We start from the raw sequence: 15,652 nt of genomic DNA, 5'->3' as shown, positions 1-15,652 counted from the left end.
AAACAAAACCCAGCACGGCTTTATAGAGTGACATCCAGGGGCCAGAGCCGTTGTACAGCAGGGAGGCGCTGGCCTTGCATACGAGCTGGCTCGGGTCTGATTCCCAGTACTACATACAGTCCCCTGAGCACCACCAGGAGTAATTCCTGAGTGCAGAGCCAGGAGGAACCTCTGAGCATCGCGGTGTGGCCCAAAGTTAAACAAATAACAAGGGGGGAAAAAAGTGACAATGAGGTTGCTTCTCATGGGACCAGGACTGAAGGACATCTCATGAGGCGCTCTCTCTCTCTCTCTCTCTCTCTCTCTCTCTCTCTCTTCCCTCTCCCCCTCTCCATCTCCCCCTCTCCTTCTCTCCTTCTCTTCTTTCTCTTCCTCTCTCACGCCCCCCCCCCCCCCACCCCTTGTTCTACTTATGGCGGTGCTCAGGACTTGCTCCTGCTCTGTGCTCAGGAATCACTCCTGGCAGGTCTCAGGGGGCTGCAATGGGGTCTGCGGCCCGAGAGGCCTTAGCCGCTGCACTCTCTGGTTCTAGATCCCGGGGTTGCTTTAGCTCTTCCCTCACTGGAGAGTTAGGTGTTAACTAACTAACTCAGGGGCCAGAGAGGTGCTTCAAGGGCCAAGATGCCTGGGTGCGCTCTCTGACCCAGCAGGACCTCCCGAACACAATCAGGAGTACTCCCGCCCGCCCCCAAACACACACACACACACACACACACACACACACACACACTCACAGACACACTCACACAGAGCTGGGAATAGCCCAAGAGCTGCTGGTTCACAAATAAAAACAAATGAAAATTCTAAGTCTATATCCGATGAAAACAGGCAAGTACAGGAAATAAGTTCAATGTGAACAGCAAAAGCCCACAATCCCGAGCGTGTTAGTTCACTCCTGCTTCCTCCCATCTCTCTGTCTCTGTCTCTGTCTCTGTCTCTGTCTCTCCTGCCACACTCAGTGGTGCTCAGGGATCACTCCTGGCGGGGCTTGGGGAACCGTATCTGGTGTCAGGGGTTGAACCAGGTTGGACACATGCAAGGTAAGTGTCCTCCCCTCTGTGCTCTCTCGCCCCCATTTCGTTCTCTTATTTAATAGGGGCCACCCTGGCAGAGCCTGGAGCTGCGGGCCTGGGCAACCAGACCCACCCCCCCCCCACTGGAGTCCACACGCACCCCCCGGACCTAGCTCCTCAGAACCCCTCCTCTGCCCTCCTGCACTCCGCCCTGGGCCCAGAGTGTCTGGTGGGGACGCGTGTCCGCACAGAGCCATGGCCAAGGCCCCACGCTGGTTTTTAGAATAGTCACTGCACTCTGCCCCTCCTGACACAGAAAGATCACAGGAGAGAAGGAGGGGGCCCTGGAGAACACTGTGTGCGTGGGGCCAAGGGGATGCCGGGGCAACGGGGATCTTCCCTGTGGGGGGAAGGCGTCACAAACAAGAGCACCCCAGGAAAACGTCCAAGAGCACAATCCAGACCCGGAGCCCAGATTTGAGCACGTTCAAACAGGGCCGGAAAGTACCAGATCATGAGTCTCGGTTCCTCGAGCCCCAGGGAACCACCCACAAGGTGTCTCGTGTCGCCTTCCCGAGGAGAAAGGGAGGCGCTGAGAGCTCCCAGGGAGGACGGGGATCTGCCACCAGCTGGTCCTCCTCACAGGACCACAGGGCCCCGGGGCGATGGAGCCGGGCCAGCGGCAGTGGCACCCAGCGCCGACAGGACAGGGTTGCTCCATCCCAGGCAGAGAGAGCTGAGCAGGCACCCCAGGGATCCCTGCATGCGCCCGGTGAGTCTCACCCGTCTGGGCAGGGCCAAGGGTTCAGGGGACCCCAAGAATCAAAACCAGTGTGGTGGGAGCACCACTCAAGGCCATGTTCGAAGATCAGTGTTGCCCTGGGGTGCTGGGCACGGTGCTGCGCCCCAGGGTGTGGCCCAGGGCCCTGCTGCATCTGTCTGGGCAGCTTGAGTCATATCCGGTGGTGCTCAGGGCTGACTCCTGGCTCTGTGCTCAGGGCTCACTCCCGGCTCTGTGCTCAGGGAGCACTCCTGGTGTGTTCTGGGCACACATACATGTTTGCTGGAGACTGAATTGCGGTCAGCTGCCTGCGTGCAAGGCAAGTGCCCTTCACACTGTTCTGCCTCTCCTTCCCCAAGGAGCCCTCTTTTATACTGCGAGTGGAGTCGGGGGCCACCAAGACCCAGCATCCTGGAGGGCATCACCCAGTGGCTGTGGACAGGGGCTGCCGGCACGGGTGTGAGCCCTGGACCCGCTGCCATCTATTTAGAGATAAAAGGACCCCAATCTTCGTTTTGTTTTGGGGGCCACACCCAGTGATGCTCAGGGCTGACTCCTGACTCTGTGCTCAGGGATCAATGCTGGTGGGAGTAGGGAACCATATGGGGTGCGGGGGCTTGAACCTGGGTCAGCTGCATGTAAGCGCAATTAACCCTCTGTGCTATTGTTCCGGCCCCCAAGTGATCCCAATTCTGCACCCGCCCCGCCCCGCCCCGCCCCCACCCCTCTAAACTCCACTCAACGGCCAAACTGCACCCTGGGGGGGGGTCTCAAAGGACTCAAATCCCCTGCTGAGGGAGGAGGGCCAGGTTCCAGCCAGACAAGGGGAGGAGGGTGCGTGCATCCCTCTAGGGGGTCTCGCACAGGAAGCCCTGCTGAGCCCAGGCCCTGTTCCTACGCTCCCCCTGAAGGGCTCCCCCTGGAGCACCGCCGGCACTGCCCACGGCCCCTCTGGCACCTGAAGGGAGCAAGACAGAGAGGGGGGTTGGGTGGAGGTCGCAGCAGACAGGCGCGCACCCAATCACCCCCGTCCCCGCCCTGCCCTTTCCCTGGTCAGCTCCCCGAGGGGGACGGGGCAGAGAAGGCGACTCCTCCCTCAGGGCTAAGTGCCACTGGGCTGTCGGGGGGGGGGGGGGGGGGCTGTGTGGACCCCAAGAGGGCTCACTGAGCCGAGCCTTCGTGGGCCGGAGCGGGTCCCATTAAAGCCGCAGGTCTGTGGGCCCTGGCCCGCGTCGTTCCTTAAAAACGCCCCGGCCACACTCCCCGCCTGCCCCAGTTCTGGCTCTGGGCTGCCTTCCGAAAGCGACGAAAACAAAGATTTCCACAAGTCCCCGAGAACCGAGGAAGGCGGACACACTCAGGGCCGCTATTCAGCGGGGCCTGGGAACGAACAGCACATTCATCCCAGGACAAAACAACGCCCGCACGCTCTGCTTGGGGACACAGAACTGACCCTGGGGCTGGCCAGGACGCAGCCACCTTGGTTCTCCTTGAAGGGCTGCCCTGAAAGAGAGCAGGGCCCGGACACTCCAGGTCCCTCACCTGTCACTCTGGGCCCCTCACCTGTCACTGTGATCTCTCACCGGTCAGTCCAATTCCTCACCGACCACTCTGGGTCCTCACCAGACAATTCAGGTCCCTCATCGGTCACTCTGGGCCCCTCACCCGTCACTCTGGGTCTCTGGCCGGTCACTCCGGACCCCTCGCCAGCCTGGAGGGGGCCAGAGGGCCCTGCACATTGCAGGGGGCCTGATCTTTGTGTCCCAAAACTTCCCCACTGACTCAGGACCCAAGTGACAGCATCAGGGCCCTCTCTGAAGCGGGCAGGGGGCAATGGCCTCCAGTTCGGGCTTACTGAGGCCTCCGCGGGCAACAGGGTCCAGCGACTCTCCACAGCGGGCACGCGCTCCCTTCGCTCTGCTGGGACACCGGGACGAAGCACTTTCAACTGGAGGTGACTCGGGTCTACACCTGCGGGGTCCCCGAGCCTGCCAGGAGGGAGTCCTGAGCACGACACTGCTGGGGAGGAGGAGGTGAGGGCAGCAAACTAACAATAAACAGTTTTCAAGCCCCAAAACTCCATTGGACATGGGGAGTGCAATGGTGTGTGTGTGTGTGTGTGTGTGTGTGTGTGGTGGGGGGCAATCACCCACACAGGGGGCTGACACGCAGCCCATGGGCCGGGAGCTTCTCTGGACCCTGGGCACACCCAGGACTGCTGACTGAGTTTCTCTCCCATCACCGTCTGACAGGAAACCTCTTGTCAGGAAGAGGAGAGGCTGAGTCCCACCTGCGCTGCACCAGGACAGCTGTCCAGGGTCTCCCCATGTATGGCCGTGGGAGCTCAGGCTCTAAGTGGGCCGAGGAGAGACAACCAGCCTCTCCCATGGGGCTGAAAGCGCGCAGAGAAGAGCCCCAGGGGCTGGGAGTGACTGGCCACGGCAGCGCTCAATTGGGGAGAGTCACACGGAGAGGGATTAGTTGCCAGAGCACTTGGGAAATGCGGGCACATGCTCCGGGAGGGGACCCCTTCTCTGAGGAGACCGTCCTGTCCCCTGCCCTAGGCGCTGAGGCAACTCCGAGGGCGGCGATTCATGTCAGGGACAGAAGAACCGAAGGAGACAGCGTGGGCCTGAGGAAGGAGTTAGTGAGGGCCCCACGCAGAGGGCAGGAACCACGGTGCTGGCGGTCTCTAGGGCACAGACCGATGCCACCCACGTCGGAAGCTGGAAAGCCACATACGCGTGTCCCGTGTCCTGCCGTGCCCTGGACCCAAGGGAACACACAGGCGCCAGGATGCAGGGATCCCGGGCCAGTGTGTCAGAAAACCAGGGCCAGCGCAGCATTGACGAGGCCATGCCCCGTCCCTTCCTCTGACTGTCACCCCCCACTGGAAAGTGACAGGGACGCAGAGACACCTACGCGCCTGCGGGGTCCCTGAGCTTGACTGAGCCCAGCCATGTGGCCGCCAGGTCCGGAGGGTGAAAACGCTCGTAAGAATGAATAAGCCACTTGGAGGGGCACAAAGGGAACTCAGCTCCCACCCACCGCGTCTCTGCTTCCCACATTCCAGGGAACAGACCGCCCCAACCTGCGCCCCAAGAGACTCTGCACACCCCGGCCGGCTCCCCGGGACATGGGGCGCCAGCACTGAGCCTGTCTCCCTGGGTCTCCAACCTCCAGGGCTGGCACACCTGCCTCCTTTCAGCAAGGAAAACGAAGGCGGGGACGGAGCGATAGCACAGTGGGGAGGGTGTCTGCCTTGCACGCGGCCATCCCAGGTTCGATTCCCAGCATCCCATATGGTCCCCTGAACACTGCCGGGAGTAACTCCTGAGTGCAGAGCCAGGAGGAACCCCTGAGCATTGCCAGTGTGACCCAAAAAGAAAAAACAAACAAACAAACAAACAAAAAAACCCAAGACCTGATGCGTGATTCCTTGTCACCACCGCCTGGCACCGCGGGCGGCCTTCCACGTGGCCATAAAGCCCTCCTGGGACTGTGCCAGGGCAGAGAGGGGGCTGCCTCGCTCGTCCCCCACCGGATTTCCTTTCGCGGTCACTCACCTGGTGTGGCACCAGCCCCAGGGAAGTCGGGGGCTCGTTCATGCGGTCATCACTGCTACTAGCCACGGCGTAGCCCCTGGAGAGGAGACGGCACCATCAGTCAGAGTGGCAGGGCAGGGCGAGGGGTGGGATGGGACAGAGTGGGCAGAGGTGCAGATGAGCGTCAGACAGACCCGTTCTCGTGCCTGTCCCCGTCCCGTCCGTCAGAGAGAGGCTGGTGGAACCCCAGATATGTGCAGTGGACATCTCTCTGGAAACGGGAATTCGAGGCACTGAGTGGCACGGAAGCACTGAGACCCAGGCTGCAGGACCCTGAGCCGCCAGCCCCCACTCCACGCGCCACTGCTGGCCTATGGCACATAGGGAACCTGTTCATGGTCCCCCTCAGCTCCTGGACTGGACGCTTCTGTAGGGGACCCCACCCACTGCGATGAAGCTCATCTCTGAGACCTGAAGAAACTGTTGTCGATCCCCCCACCCAGCTCTCCTGCCCAAATTCCACACGGCACAGCCCAGGGCCAAAATACTGTAGGAGCCCAGTGGGCTAAAATCCCACCTGGCCACTCACAGCCACAGAGGGTTAGCAGCTTCCTCAGCCCTTCCGTTGCCTCAGTTTCCCCAACAAGAAGGGGACTAAGAAGAGCTCTGACTCGTGGCCATGAGGCTTCGTGCTGTGACTTGGAACGCGCTTAGGCCAGTGGCTCACACAGAGCCGGTGCTGGAAGTGGGGTGGAAAAGGAAAACCAGGGTGGCACCTGCTTCCGGCCAGTCTGGCTTCACTCTGGCACGCTCATGCACAGGGGAGGGAGCTGAGCATCAGGAAACCCCTTTTTCTTTTTCCTTTGTCCCCACCCCGCCCCCCTCCCTCTTTCTCCTCCTCCTTGCTGAATTTGCTGCTTTAAAATGAAATTTCGCGTTTGTCTGCCTGCTAGTCATTTTAAGAGGATTCCACTCATTTATGTTTGTAAATGGGCACGTGTAGGTGTTTCTATGTTTGGAGGAGGTGACATCAGAGCTTCTCCCCGCTTGGATGGGGCAATGCTGGCCTGTAACGGAACCCACACATGATGTGGGAACACACGGAGCAGAGCGAGCAGAGCACGGCGGGGCGGGAAGCACCGGCCAGCCCACTTCCTCCCTCTCACACGCAAGCCCCGTCCTCTCTGAGCGTTCAATCCTTTATAAAAGAATTTTAAAATGCTGCAGTGGTGGTCTCAGCTGCCAGGAAAGACCCTCCCGCAGAAAACAGAGAAGAGAGACAGAACACAAAACCCTTCTTCTGAGAGAAGCCGGAGGCAGAGAAGGGCTGCGCCAAGGCCCGTGAAAGGAGGGGAGCCCTGAGGGGTCCGCCAGACCTTCGCAAGGGGGGGCCCACAACCCTACACACAGTCAGCACCAACCTCAAGGGGAGCGACCCCAGGATCAGAAGGTAGGGACCGGAAAGATAGTACAGTGGGTAGGGTCCTGGCCCTGCACACAGACGACCCCTGTTTGATTCCCAGCATCCCATACGGTCCCCTGGGGCCCCATCAGGAGTGATTCCTGAGCACAGACTCACGAGTAAGCCCTGAGTACCACTGGGTATGGCCCCCAAACCAAACAAAAAAAATTTAAAAAAAATAAAAAGCTAGACAGGGGGTGGGGGGGGGTGGGAGGTGATGGGGGCGAAATCTGTGGACACTGGTGCTGGGAAATGTACACTGGTGGAGGGATGGGTGTTGGAACACTGTATGACTGAAACCCAATCATGAACAGCTTTGTAAAACAAAATAATAATAAATAAATAAAATATTTTTAAAAATTAAAAAAAAAATCTAAACAATGGCACCCCCAGACTCTTGGGGTGGTAGGGAGGAGAGGTTTGAGGCCTGTCAATGAGGAAGGACCCTGGAAAACACCCCAGGCTCTGGGCAGAGACCAGGAACCCCAGGGCCCAGCATATTGCCGGATGCGGATCAAGCACCTCATCTTGAATTTCTTCCACTGCAGACAATGTCCAGCAGGCAATCAAAGATGACCAAGGAAATTCAAGGACCCAAGGAGCTGGAAATATTAAATGGGTAGGTGATGACATGGAAGAGTTGCCTTAGTTTTTGTAAGTGAGAGCAGAGACACACACTAAAAAGATGCATTTTTAAGAACGACACACTAAGAACTTGGATTCACTCTGCAATACGCCACTGGAGAGAGAGAAAACAGGGAAACAGGATGGCAGCATGGACCAATGACGGTCAGCCACATGCCGGCCACTGCTGAGGCCAGCATGTCTACAAGGAGAGTCATTATTTCATATTATGTGTCTTCTTTCATGGATGTTTGAAAATTTTCATAAAAAGGTTTTTTCTTTCTTCCTTTTCTTTTCCTTTTTTCTTTATTTTTTTTAAAAAAAAAGGTTTTGAGGAGATAAAACATAATCAAGGCCAGAGGGATAGTGGGTAGGGCATTTGCCTCACACATGGCCGACCTGGGTTTGATCCCCAGTATTCCATATGGTCTTTTGAGCACTGCCAGGAGTGATCACTCAGTATAGAGCCAGGAATAAGCCCTGAGCATTGCCAGGTGGAGAAAAGGTATAAAATAAGATCAAATGCAAATTCTAGAACAGAAAAAAAAAATCTAATGACAAAGTTCAAAACTCAACAGATGATTTTAGCTTACAAAAGACACGCAAAAAAAATTAACAAATGGGAAATCAAAAGCAAATAGCCACCCCTAGCAGCAAGGTGGCCACCTCCTCAGAGCTTATTGGAAGGCCAGTGGTGACCGGGCAACTGCAGTCTCATGGGAAGAGGGGCGGTACCAGCTCGTCCTTCACGCCCTACCGAGGTCACGAGTTGACTCCCAAGAGCGGCTCTCTGGCACGGCCGTGGCTCCAGAGGCAAAAGGACTTAATCCAGACCCCGGCAGCTTGCAGCCGCCACCTCAGGGCTTATAGGAAAGCCAGGTATGAGCCGGAGGGGACGGGACAACTGCAGTCTCATAGGAAGGGGGGCGGTACCTGCTCGTCCTTCACGCCCTACCGAGGTCCTGAGTTACCCCCCACGAGCGGCTCTCCGGCACAACCATAACACCAGACACACAGAAACCAATCTCTAAATTATCTGGCTCTTTGCAGAAATCCAAAATTGCGTGGCTGCAATAGCGGCCACGCAACATTATATGATTCTCATAACCAGCTATAGAAAACAAAGTGTTTCACAATGCCTTTTCAGCAATTCTGATTGTTGGGGGGGGGGGGGGGGGAATTCTAAACAATAATGGTACATCTTTTGTCGAAATAATGAATGTAATCAATTAGAGAAGAGTTAAGTAGAAATCATCAACCTCACAGGCATTGGATGGGGTGGGAGGGGGTATATATTGGGGTTCTTGGTGGTGAAATGTGAGTACTGGTAAAGGGAATGTTGTTTGATCATTGTATGACCGAGACTTAAACCTGAAAGCTTAGTAACTTTTCCCACAGTGATTCAATAAATAAATATAAGTTGAAAAATAAATAAATAAAACTGTGAAAAAAAAAAGTAAGGTGGAGTTCATGCCCAATTCAATCAGCTAATCAGTGGCTGAATAAATAGCAGGACTCCTACATTAAAAAAAAAAAAAAAGCAAATAGCCAGAAAGCAAGGCAAAACAACGGACGATAGAGAGAAGGGCAGGGATCAGTTCTGAGTCTCAGGAGGAAAGACACACGTGAAGGGAGGGGCTGGGCGACACCCCAAGGGGTGAGGCTGTTTACCACCACCCCATGGATGGAAAAGCTCGAGGAAGCACCATCAGAAGCCACAAAGCCACGGCATCTCCCGCCTTCCAGAAAGCAATGGCGACAAGAACCTCTTAAAACTGGGGGGCAAGAAAGCGAAGAAAAGCAAACTGAGATGGATGACCAACTCCCATCCAAGAGCGAAGCAGGAGTCCGGGCCCCATCCTGCAGGAGGTTCTTCCAATCTAGGATGCTATACCCAGCCTCCGTCTCAAATATGCAGAAAGCAAATGAGCGATCCCCAGAAGACTGAACAGCAAAATGCATCTGTCACGAACATCTCTTCCTTCTTTTTCCTTTTGCTGTGGGTGTGGGCAGGAACACACTCATCAGAGATCAGGGGCTACTCCTTTGTGCACCTGAGGGTCATTCCTGGTAGCGTTTGGGGATCACATGTCGCTGGGGATCGAAACAGGTTTGACCACACACAAGCACCTTACCCCCCTGTACTCTGGCCTGTCACTAGTATTTCTGAGAGGAATAAACAAAGGTTGTTTTCAGGAAGAAGGAAAACACCCTTGGCAGAAAGCTTTAAGATACAGAAAGAAATAATAAAGAAAAAATACCAGTGAAACCAAATGAATACCACCTACCTAACAACAAAAAATACATACTGGTCTTAGAATAGACACAGAATTTTTTTTTAAATGGGTGTACCGACCAACAACACTATCTACCCAGTTCCCATTCTTCACTTCTGTCCTAACTCAGAAAGGCCTGGACCAGCCCAGCAACACTCGCTGCACACCAGGTGTGAGTGGCCTTGTGATTCAAGAGTCAGGGTCAGTGGGCCAATTTCAGGAACAGCCCCCCGAGAGGGGTCCATCGAAGCTGAGCTGCCCCACCCATCCTTCCTTCTGTGCTCTGGCACTCACTGCTTAACTGCAACCCGCAAGAAAGAGCTGCGCGTCAAGACCACCAGCAGGAGACAGGCCGAAGGAGGGAGAGTGATGTGCAGATGTTCAGAAGCATCAAGCACCTCCTGGCATCTCGTATGGTCCCCCGAGTCCCCCACCCGCACCCTGAGCACCACCAGGAGTGATTCCTGAGTGCAGAGCCAGGAGTGACCCCTGAGCATCACAGGGTGGGGCCCCAGAGCTCCTCAAAAAGCCAAGCCAAGGCCCAGTTGGCGACATCACGGGAGGGAGCACTCTCGTGCCTGCAGCCAAATCCTGTCATGCGTGAGCGGCAGAGTGTCCTGAAGCTGTTCAGGGCGAAGAACATCAAAACGGAGTAAAAGAAAAGCAAATAAACAAAAGCCCTGGGCGTTTTTATCCCGACATTTTAATTTTTGGTTTGTGTGGGGTCACATCCAGTGATGCTCAGGGGTTCCTCCTGGCTCGCACGCAGGAATGACTCCTGGCAGTGCTCAGGGGACCATATGGAATGCTGGGGACCAACCAACCCAGGGTGGTGGTGTGCAAGGCAGGCACCCCACCCACTGTTCTCTCTCTCTAGCCTGGCATTTTAATTCTTCCTCGCCTGTTCTCGGTGACCAAGGAACCGTGAGAGTTCAACCCCAAAGTAGTCACACAGCCACTGGATTAGACCAGGTTTGATCATGGGCTTTTGCCCTTTATGAGGCAGGAAATCCTCAGAAGAGTTAGACTGAGAAAAGACCACGCGAGGCACAGAAGGCTTCGTGTCCAGACTCACCCTTCTGGGTGCTGCAGCACGGAGACCATGAGCTCCACGGCCAGGGCGCCGGCGATCATGGCCAGTCCCGGCCGGCTCACGGTACACTGCTGGTCCAAGGTCCGGTCCCTGGTGGACTACAGAGAGACAGTTAGTGCCCTGGGCTTGCCTCCAGCTTCCCGGGGCAGAACCAAGCCCTGGAACAGACGCTCACTGCAGGCAAACCGCAGCCTGCCACGTTCATCCCCCAAGATACACAAGGCAGGAAACTCCATGAGCAGGATGAAAGGCGAGACGTGGCGAAGGTCCCTCACGGTCCCTCCGACGACCTCCCCTGGACTTGGCACGGTGAGGAGCAGCGCTCTGGTGGCTCTGGGTCCTGCCTGCCATTCACACGGGGTAGCTGGGGAGAGGGAGCGGCCAGGCGCCTCTCACACTGTGGGTGTCGCTGCTTCCCGAGGAAGCCTTGTGGCTTCAATGCAGATCTTTGCTGGGGCCACGCCCTGGTGGGTTCTGAGCTTCTCCTGCCTTGGGCATCACTCGGGGCAGGGTTCAGGGGCCATATCCGGTGCTAGGGATGGAACCTGTGCTAGCCATGTGCAAGGCAAAAGCCTTCCCCGCTTCTCTCTCTCTCTCTAGCCTCAGTTTTTTACTTTTTATTATTATTATTATTTTTATTTTTATCAGGATTGATGGTGCTGGGGGCCACCAGTGAAGCGTCTGCAGTGCTGGGGTCTGGCTGCGGCCCTGCTCATTCAAACCTAGTGTCCCTCGCTAAACCATATCCCCAGCCTAAAGGTGAGTGTTTCGGTTACAATACTCCTGAGTGTCCGCCCCAGACACAGGATTTTGACAGTCCAAGCCAAGAGACCGTAAACATAGAACTGGAGGCAGATGAAGGGGTTGGCAGGGATAATTCTGACTGCAAATTCTGCTCTCTGAAAATACGTGACTTCGACTGTCACTGACCCTGAAACCCTGTGAGAAACAAGGCCCAGCTGCGCATCATGGGAGTGTGACGAAGGCCACAGCTGAGGGTGGCAGGGCCCGTCCACTGAGCAAATACGACTCACTCCAGAGCAAGTCTGATGAGAAGCGGCGAGGGGAGAGAGGACAGGAAACCCCTCGGGAGTGAACCTCCGTTCTGCGAGAAGCCAATTCCCACGGGTCAGCCCAGAGAGACGGGACGGTGCCATGGAACCTGGGCCGAACAGGGCCATGCTTGCTCTACCAAGCACTTCCAAGGTAGACCCGAAGGTAGGCTGGGACTCGCAGACCCGCACAGGGAGCCGGACTCTAGATAAGCAACCGATCGTTTCTCAGAAGGAAGCACTTTCCCTCTCTCCATCCGTCCGTCCATCCCTCTCTCCCTCCCTCCTTCCCCCTCCTCCCATTTATTTTGGTTTTGGGATCACACCCAGCGATACTCAGGACCTAATTCCTGGCTCTGCACTCAGGAACTACTCCTGACGGTGCTTGGGGGACCATATGGGATGCCGGGGACCAAGGCCAGCACCTGACCTGCTGGACTATTGCTCTGGCCCCTGCCTGGGACTTATTTCTATGAAAATATTTCTCATTATTAGCCTGAAATCTGAGGACTCTGGCCTCTGCCTCAATAACCCCAGCACCCTGTGGAGGTGTTCCCAGGCCCGGGCTGGAACCCGGATCCCCACACTCCTCAGTCACCGCTGAGACTGCCCAGCACAGCGGGGACCAGCATCTGTCCTCAGGGCTCCACAAACATGACCTGGTGCTGTGGGTGACAGGCAGAGGGGCCGCGGTACACATTCTATGGTACCAGTCAGGATCCCCGGGCCCACCACCACCCTCCAAAGCCAGAGGGTGAAAGACATGAAGGAAAGAGCTGGTGGCTGCTCCACCCCCCGCCCCTCTGGGCCACCAAGAAAGTCACTCACATCTCCTGGTGCCACCACATCATTGCAGAAGTAGCAGCCGAGTTTGTGGCCGGGGATGTTGGCGAAGAGTGAGGAGCCCAGGTCGGCAGGGCCCGTGGGGTGGCTGGGGCACAGGTCACCGGCCCCCTGATGCTTAGGCTTCTTCAGGCCATGCCGCATGACCACAAACGTGTCAAAGCCGAGGGCCGCGTTGATGACCAGCTGCGGGGGACAAAGAAGCAAAGAAGTGAGGGGCCAGAGCCTGTGGCCCCCAGACACGGCCCTCGGCCACTGGCCATCTCGGACAAGGGACCAGTGTCCGGGCAGAATCGGGTTCCAGGAGGGAGCACTGGAACACGCGCGAGCTCATTAGGGGCTCTGAGTCTGGCCCCGGGCTGGACTTAACTCTCTCCTGTGGCATCGCTGGAAACTGCCAACAAACGTTTCCCATTTACAGCCATTTCCCATTTCCCTCCAGGGGCGCCGGGCAGGGGAGAGGCGGGTGCAGAAAACCTCTTCTGAAGTTCTCCCGATGCCCCTTTCTGCCCTGTGCTGCCACCTCTCTGCTCCACGTCAATCAATCCCCAAAGTGCAGCTTCAGTGAGACACCGACCAGACCCAAACGATTCTGTGTGAAATTTGTTTGTTGTTTGTTTTGGGGTCACACCCGATAGTACTCAGGGCTCAGTCCAGGCTCTGCACTCAGGGATCATTCCTGGTGGGTTCAGGGGGCCATGTCGGGTGCTGAGGATTGAAACTGGGTCAGCTGCGTGCAAGGCCAGCGTCCTACCCGCTGGACCACCTTGTCTGGCTCTGCACGAATTTTCAAGAACAATTTTCCTCTTATTTTAAAAGAACCTAACGTATTTTTTTTTTATGTTTCTGATTGTCCAGAAAGCTGGAAAGAATAAAGAAAAAAGTGGAATAATCTCAGAGAGACGCCAAACTCTCCAAGGTCTACCTGGATCATGTTTGGGCTGAGATCTCCGGGGCCCCGGAATAGAGCAAAATTGTGCGTGTAGAGCAAAATTCTTTTAACTAAACTATTTTTTAAATCATTTCCATTGTCATTTTATTGGTAACAAGCAATTAAAAAGTAAATTACTTTGTGCCTGCTCAGGGGGGCAGGCTTGGGGGGTGGGTGGGAAACTGGGGAAACTGGAAGGTAACACCAGTGGAGGGACTGGGGTTGGAACACTGAGTACCCAGAACAACTATTAGGAACAACTTTGTAAATCACAGTGTTTACATCGAATTCTGAACATTTAAAAAAAAAAGGAATAAAGGAAAAGCAAGGAAACAAGAAGCCCGCACAGTCTCACCGCTGGACACTTCCACAGAGAGTTTGGGGTTTCTCCCCCCGTCTCCCTTCCCGCTGCCCCCTCTCTGGAAAGACAGATGTACACAAGTGTGCCTAGGTGCTTGTTTATACACGATCATAACATACAACCTATCTGCACACGTGTATGTGCATCTGTGTGTGGAGATACATACAGAATCGTGTCTCTGTTCGATGTTCTCGACATGGGATATTCTCCATGCTAATAAGCTTATTTTACGAAACAACAGCCGCATGGAGGTGCTAGTCAGACAGTGGGAGGAAGACCAAGTTCCACCCCCCACCTACCCTGGAGATATATACCTTTCCCAGACGGAGTGAACGGGCAGCAGCCCCCACCCCACCCCCATCCCCACCGCCCCGGCCCATGGCCCACCCCCATCGCCCACCTTCCTCTTGCTCGCGGCGATGACGGCCGGGAGCCACCGGCTCTCCCTCGTGTCCATCAGCAGGAAAACGACGTCGTGGTCATCGATGAGCCGCTCCAGCTGCTGCACGTCCTTGCGGGCTTGCTCCAGGGTCACGTTGGAGAAGTTCACGGGATGCCCGGGCATGGGGATGCTCATGCTGAAGCCCTTGGCATTCTAGGGGACCCCAGAGAGGCGCGTGCTGGAGCAGGGGCCACCCGAGGGGCCTCCTCCCTGCATGGCCACTCACGGCCCAAACTTCCTCTGGGCACCCAGTGGTGCTGCCACCGTGCTCACGGCTGCTCCCGGGGATGGTAGTCCCAGAATCCACGGTTCAGAGGTCGATCAAGCAGGGGTACCAAGTTCCAGTTATAAAGAGGCAGTATTGGGGGGCAGTGTGGAGAGACGGCTCAGTGGGCTGCGCGGGGAGGCCCGGGTTCCACCCTCAGTACCATACACTCCCCCGAGCCAGGAGAGACCCTTGAGCCCAGGGCTCAGAGCAGCCCACAGTCACCAGGGATAGTCTCCCCCAAACCCAAAGGGAGCGGGGCAGGGGTCCCCTATCCAGGTCAGAAGAGCACTGGGGGGCAGTGTGCATCTTTGGCTCCACCCTACGATCGAGGCCAAGACCCCACATCAAAAGGTCTGCCCAGGGAGAGAGTGTAGAGAGGACAGGACACTTGTCGTGCAGAGGGCTGACCCCAGTCCCATTCCCAGCACTGCTTTAGTCCCCAGAGCACTTCCAGGAGAGATCCCAAGTGCAGAGACAGGGGTAAGCCCCGAGCACAGAGCCAGGAGTGAGCCCCGAGCACAGAGCCTAGAGTGAGTCCTGAGCACAGGTAGAAGTCACCCCTGAGCACAGAGAAAGGACTCAGCCCTGAGCACCACCAGTGTGGCTCAAAAATCAGCAAATGCCCCGCCCTCCAATCCCCTCCCCCGGGCTCATCACCTCCAACGGCAAATCTACAAGGACAATAACTGACCAACCAGGTTCACAGCCAAACTGACTCAGGGGTGCCCATTTACACAAGAGGGGTGCGGAGGGCAGAGCGTGGCTCTGCCCAGCACCCTGGGGCCTGCTCCCATTGGGGTCGGGGGGCTCCTCCAACAGGCTATGCGGGTTCCCGGCACCTGTCCCCGGCTGAGCCAGTGGGGTGAAGGCGGGTGTGACTGGCGCCCAGACAAGGCTGGCACAAGTGCTCCAGACCCCACCCACGCCCCAGCCACGGGAAGGGAGCGCATTCCGTTTGCCC

General features: G+C 56.5%; 2 protein-coding genes across 2 annotated transcripts in view; both read right to left on the bottom strand.

Annotated features, from left to right (window-relative positions):
* The window catches only part of SLC6A1 (solute carrier family 6 member 1), a 298,182-nt gene that overhangs the window by 102,148 nt on the left and 180,382 nt on the right, over window positions 1–15,652 (bottom strand). The window lies entirely within an intron of this gene.
* The window catches only part of ATG7 (autophagy related 7), a 175,687-nt gene that overhangs the window by 108,561 nt on the left and 51,474 nt on the right, over window positions 1–15,652 (bottom strand). The window contains exons 13-16 of the mRNA XM_056129621.1: window positions 14,382–14,576; window positions 12,675–12,875; window positions 10,777–10,892; window positions 5,361–5,436 (exon numbers count right to left, since the gene is read on the bottom strand). Of these exons, the coding sequence (XP_055985596.1) occupies window positions 5,361–5,436; window positions 10,777–10,892; window positions 12,675–12,875; window positions 14,382–14,576 (588 nt within the window). The remainder of the gene's footprint in view (window positions 1–5,360; window positions 5,437–10,776; window positions 10,893–12,674; window positions 12,876–14,381; window positions 14,577–15,652) is intronic.

The sequence above is a fragment of the Sorex fumeus genome, unplaced genomic scaffold (assembly GCF_029834395.1).
Source record: "Sorex fumeus unplaced genomic scaffold, SorFum_2.1 ptg000072l, whole genome shotgun sequence".
Lineage (NCBI taxonomy): Eukaryota > Metazoa > Chordata > Mammalia > Eulipotyphla > Soricidae > Sorex > Sorex fumeus.
This window is presented reverse-complemented; position numbering and strand designations above follow the sequence as displayed.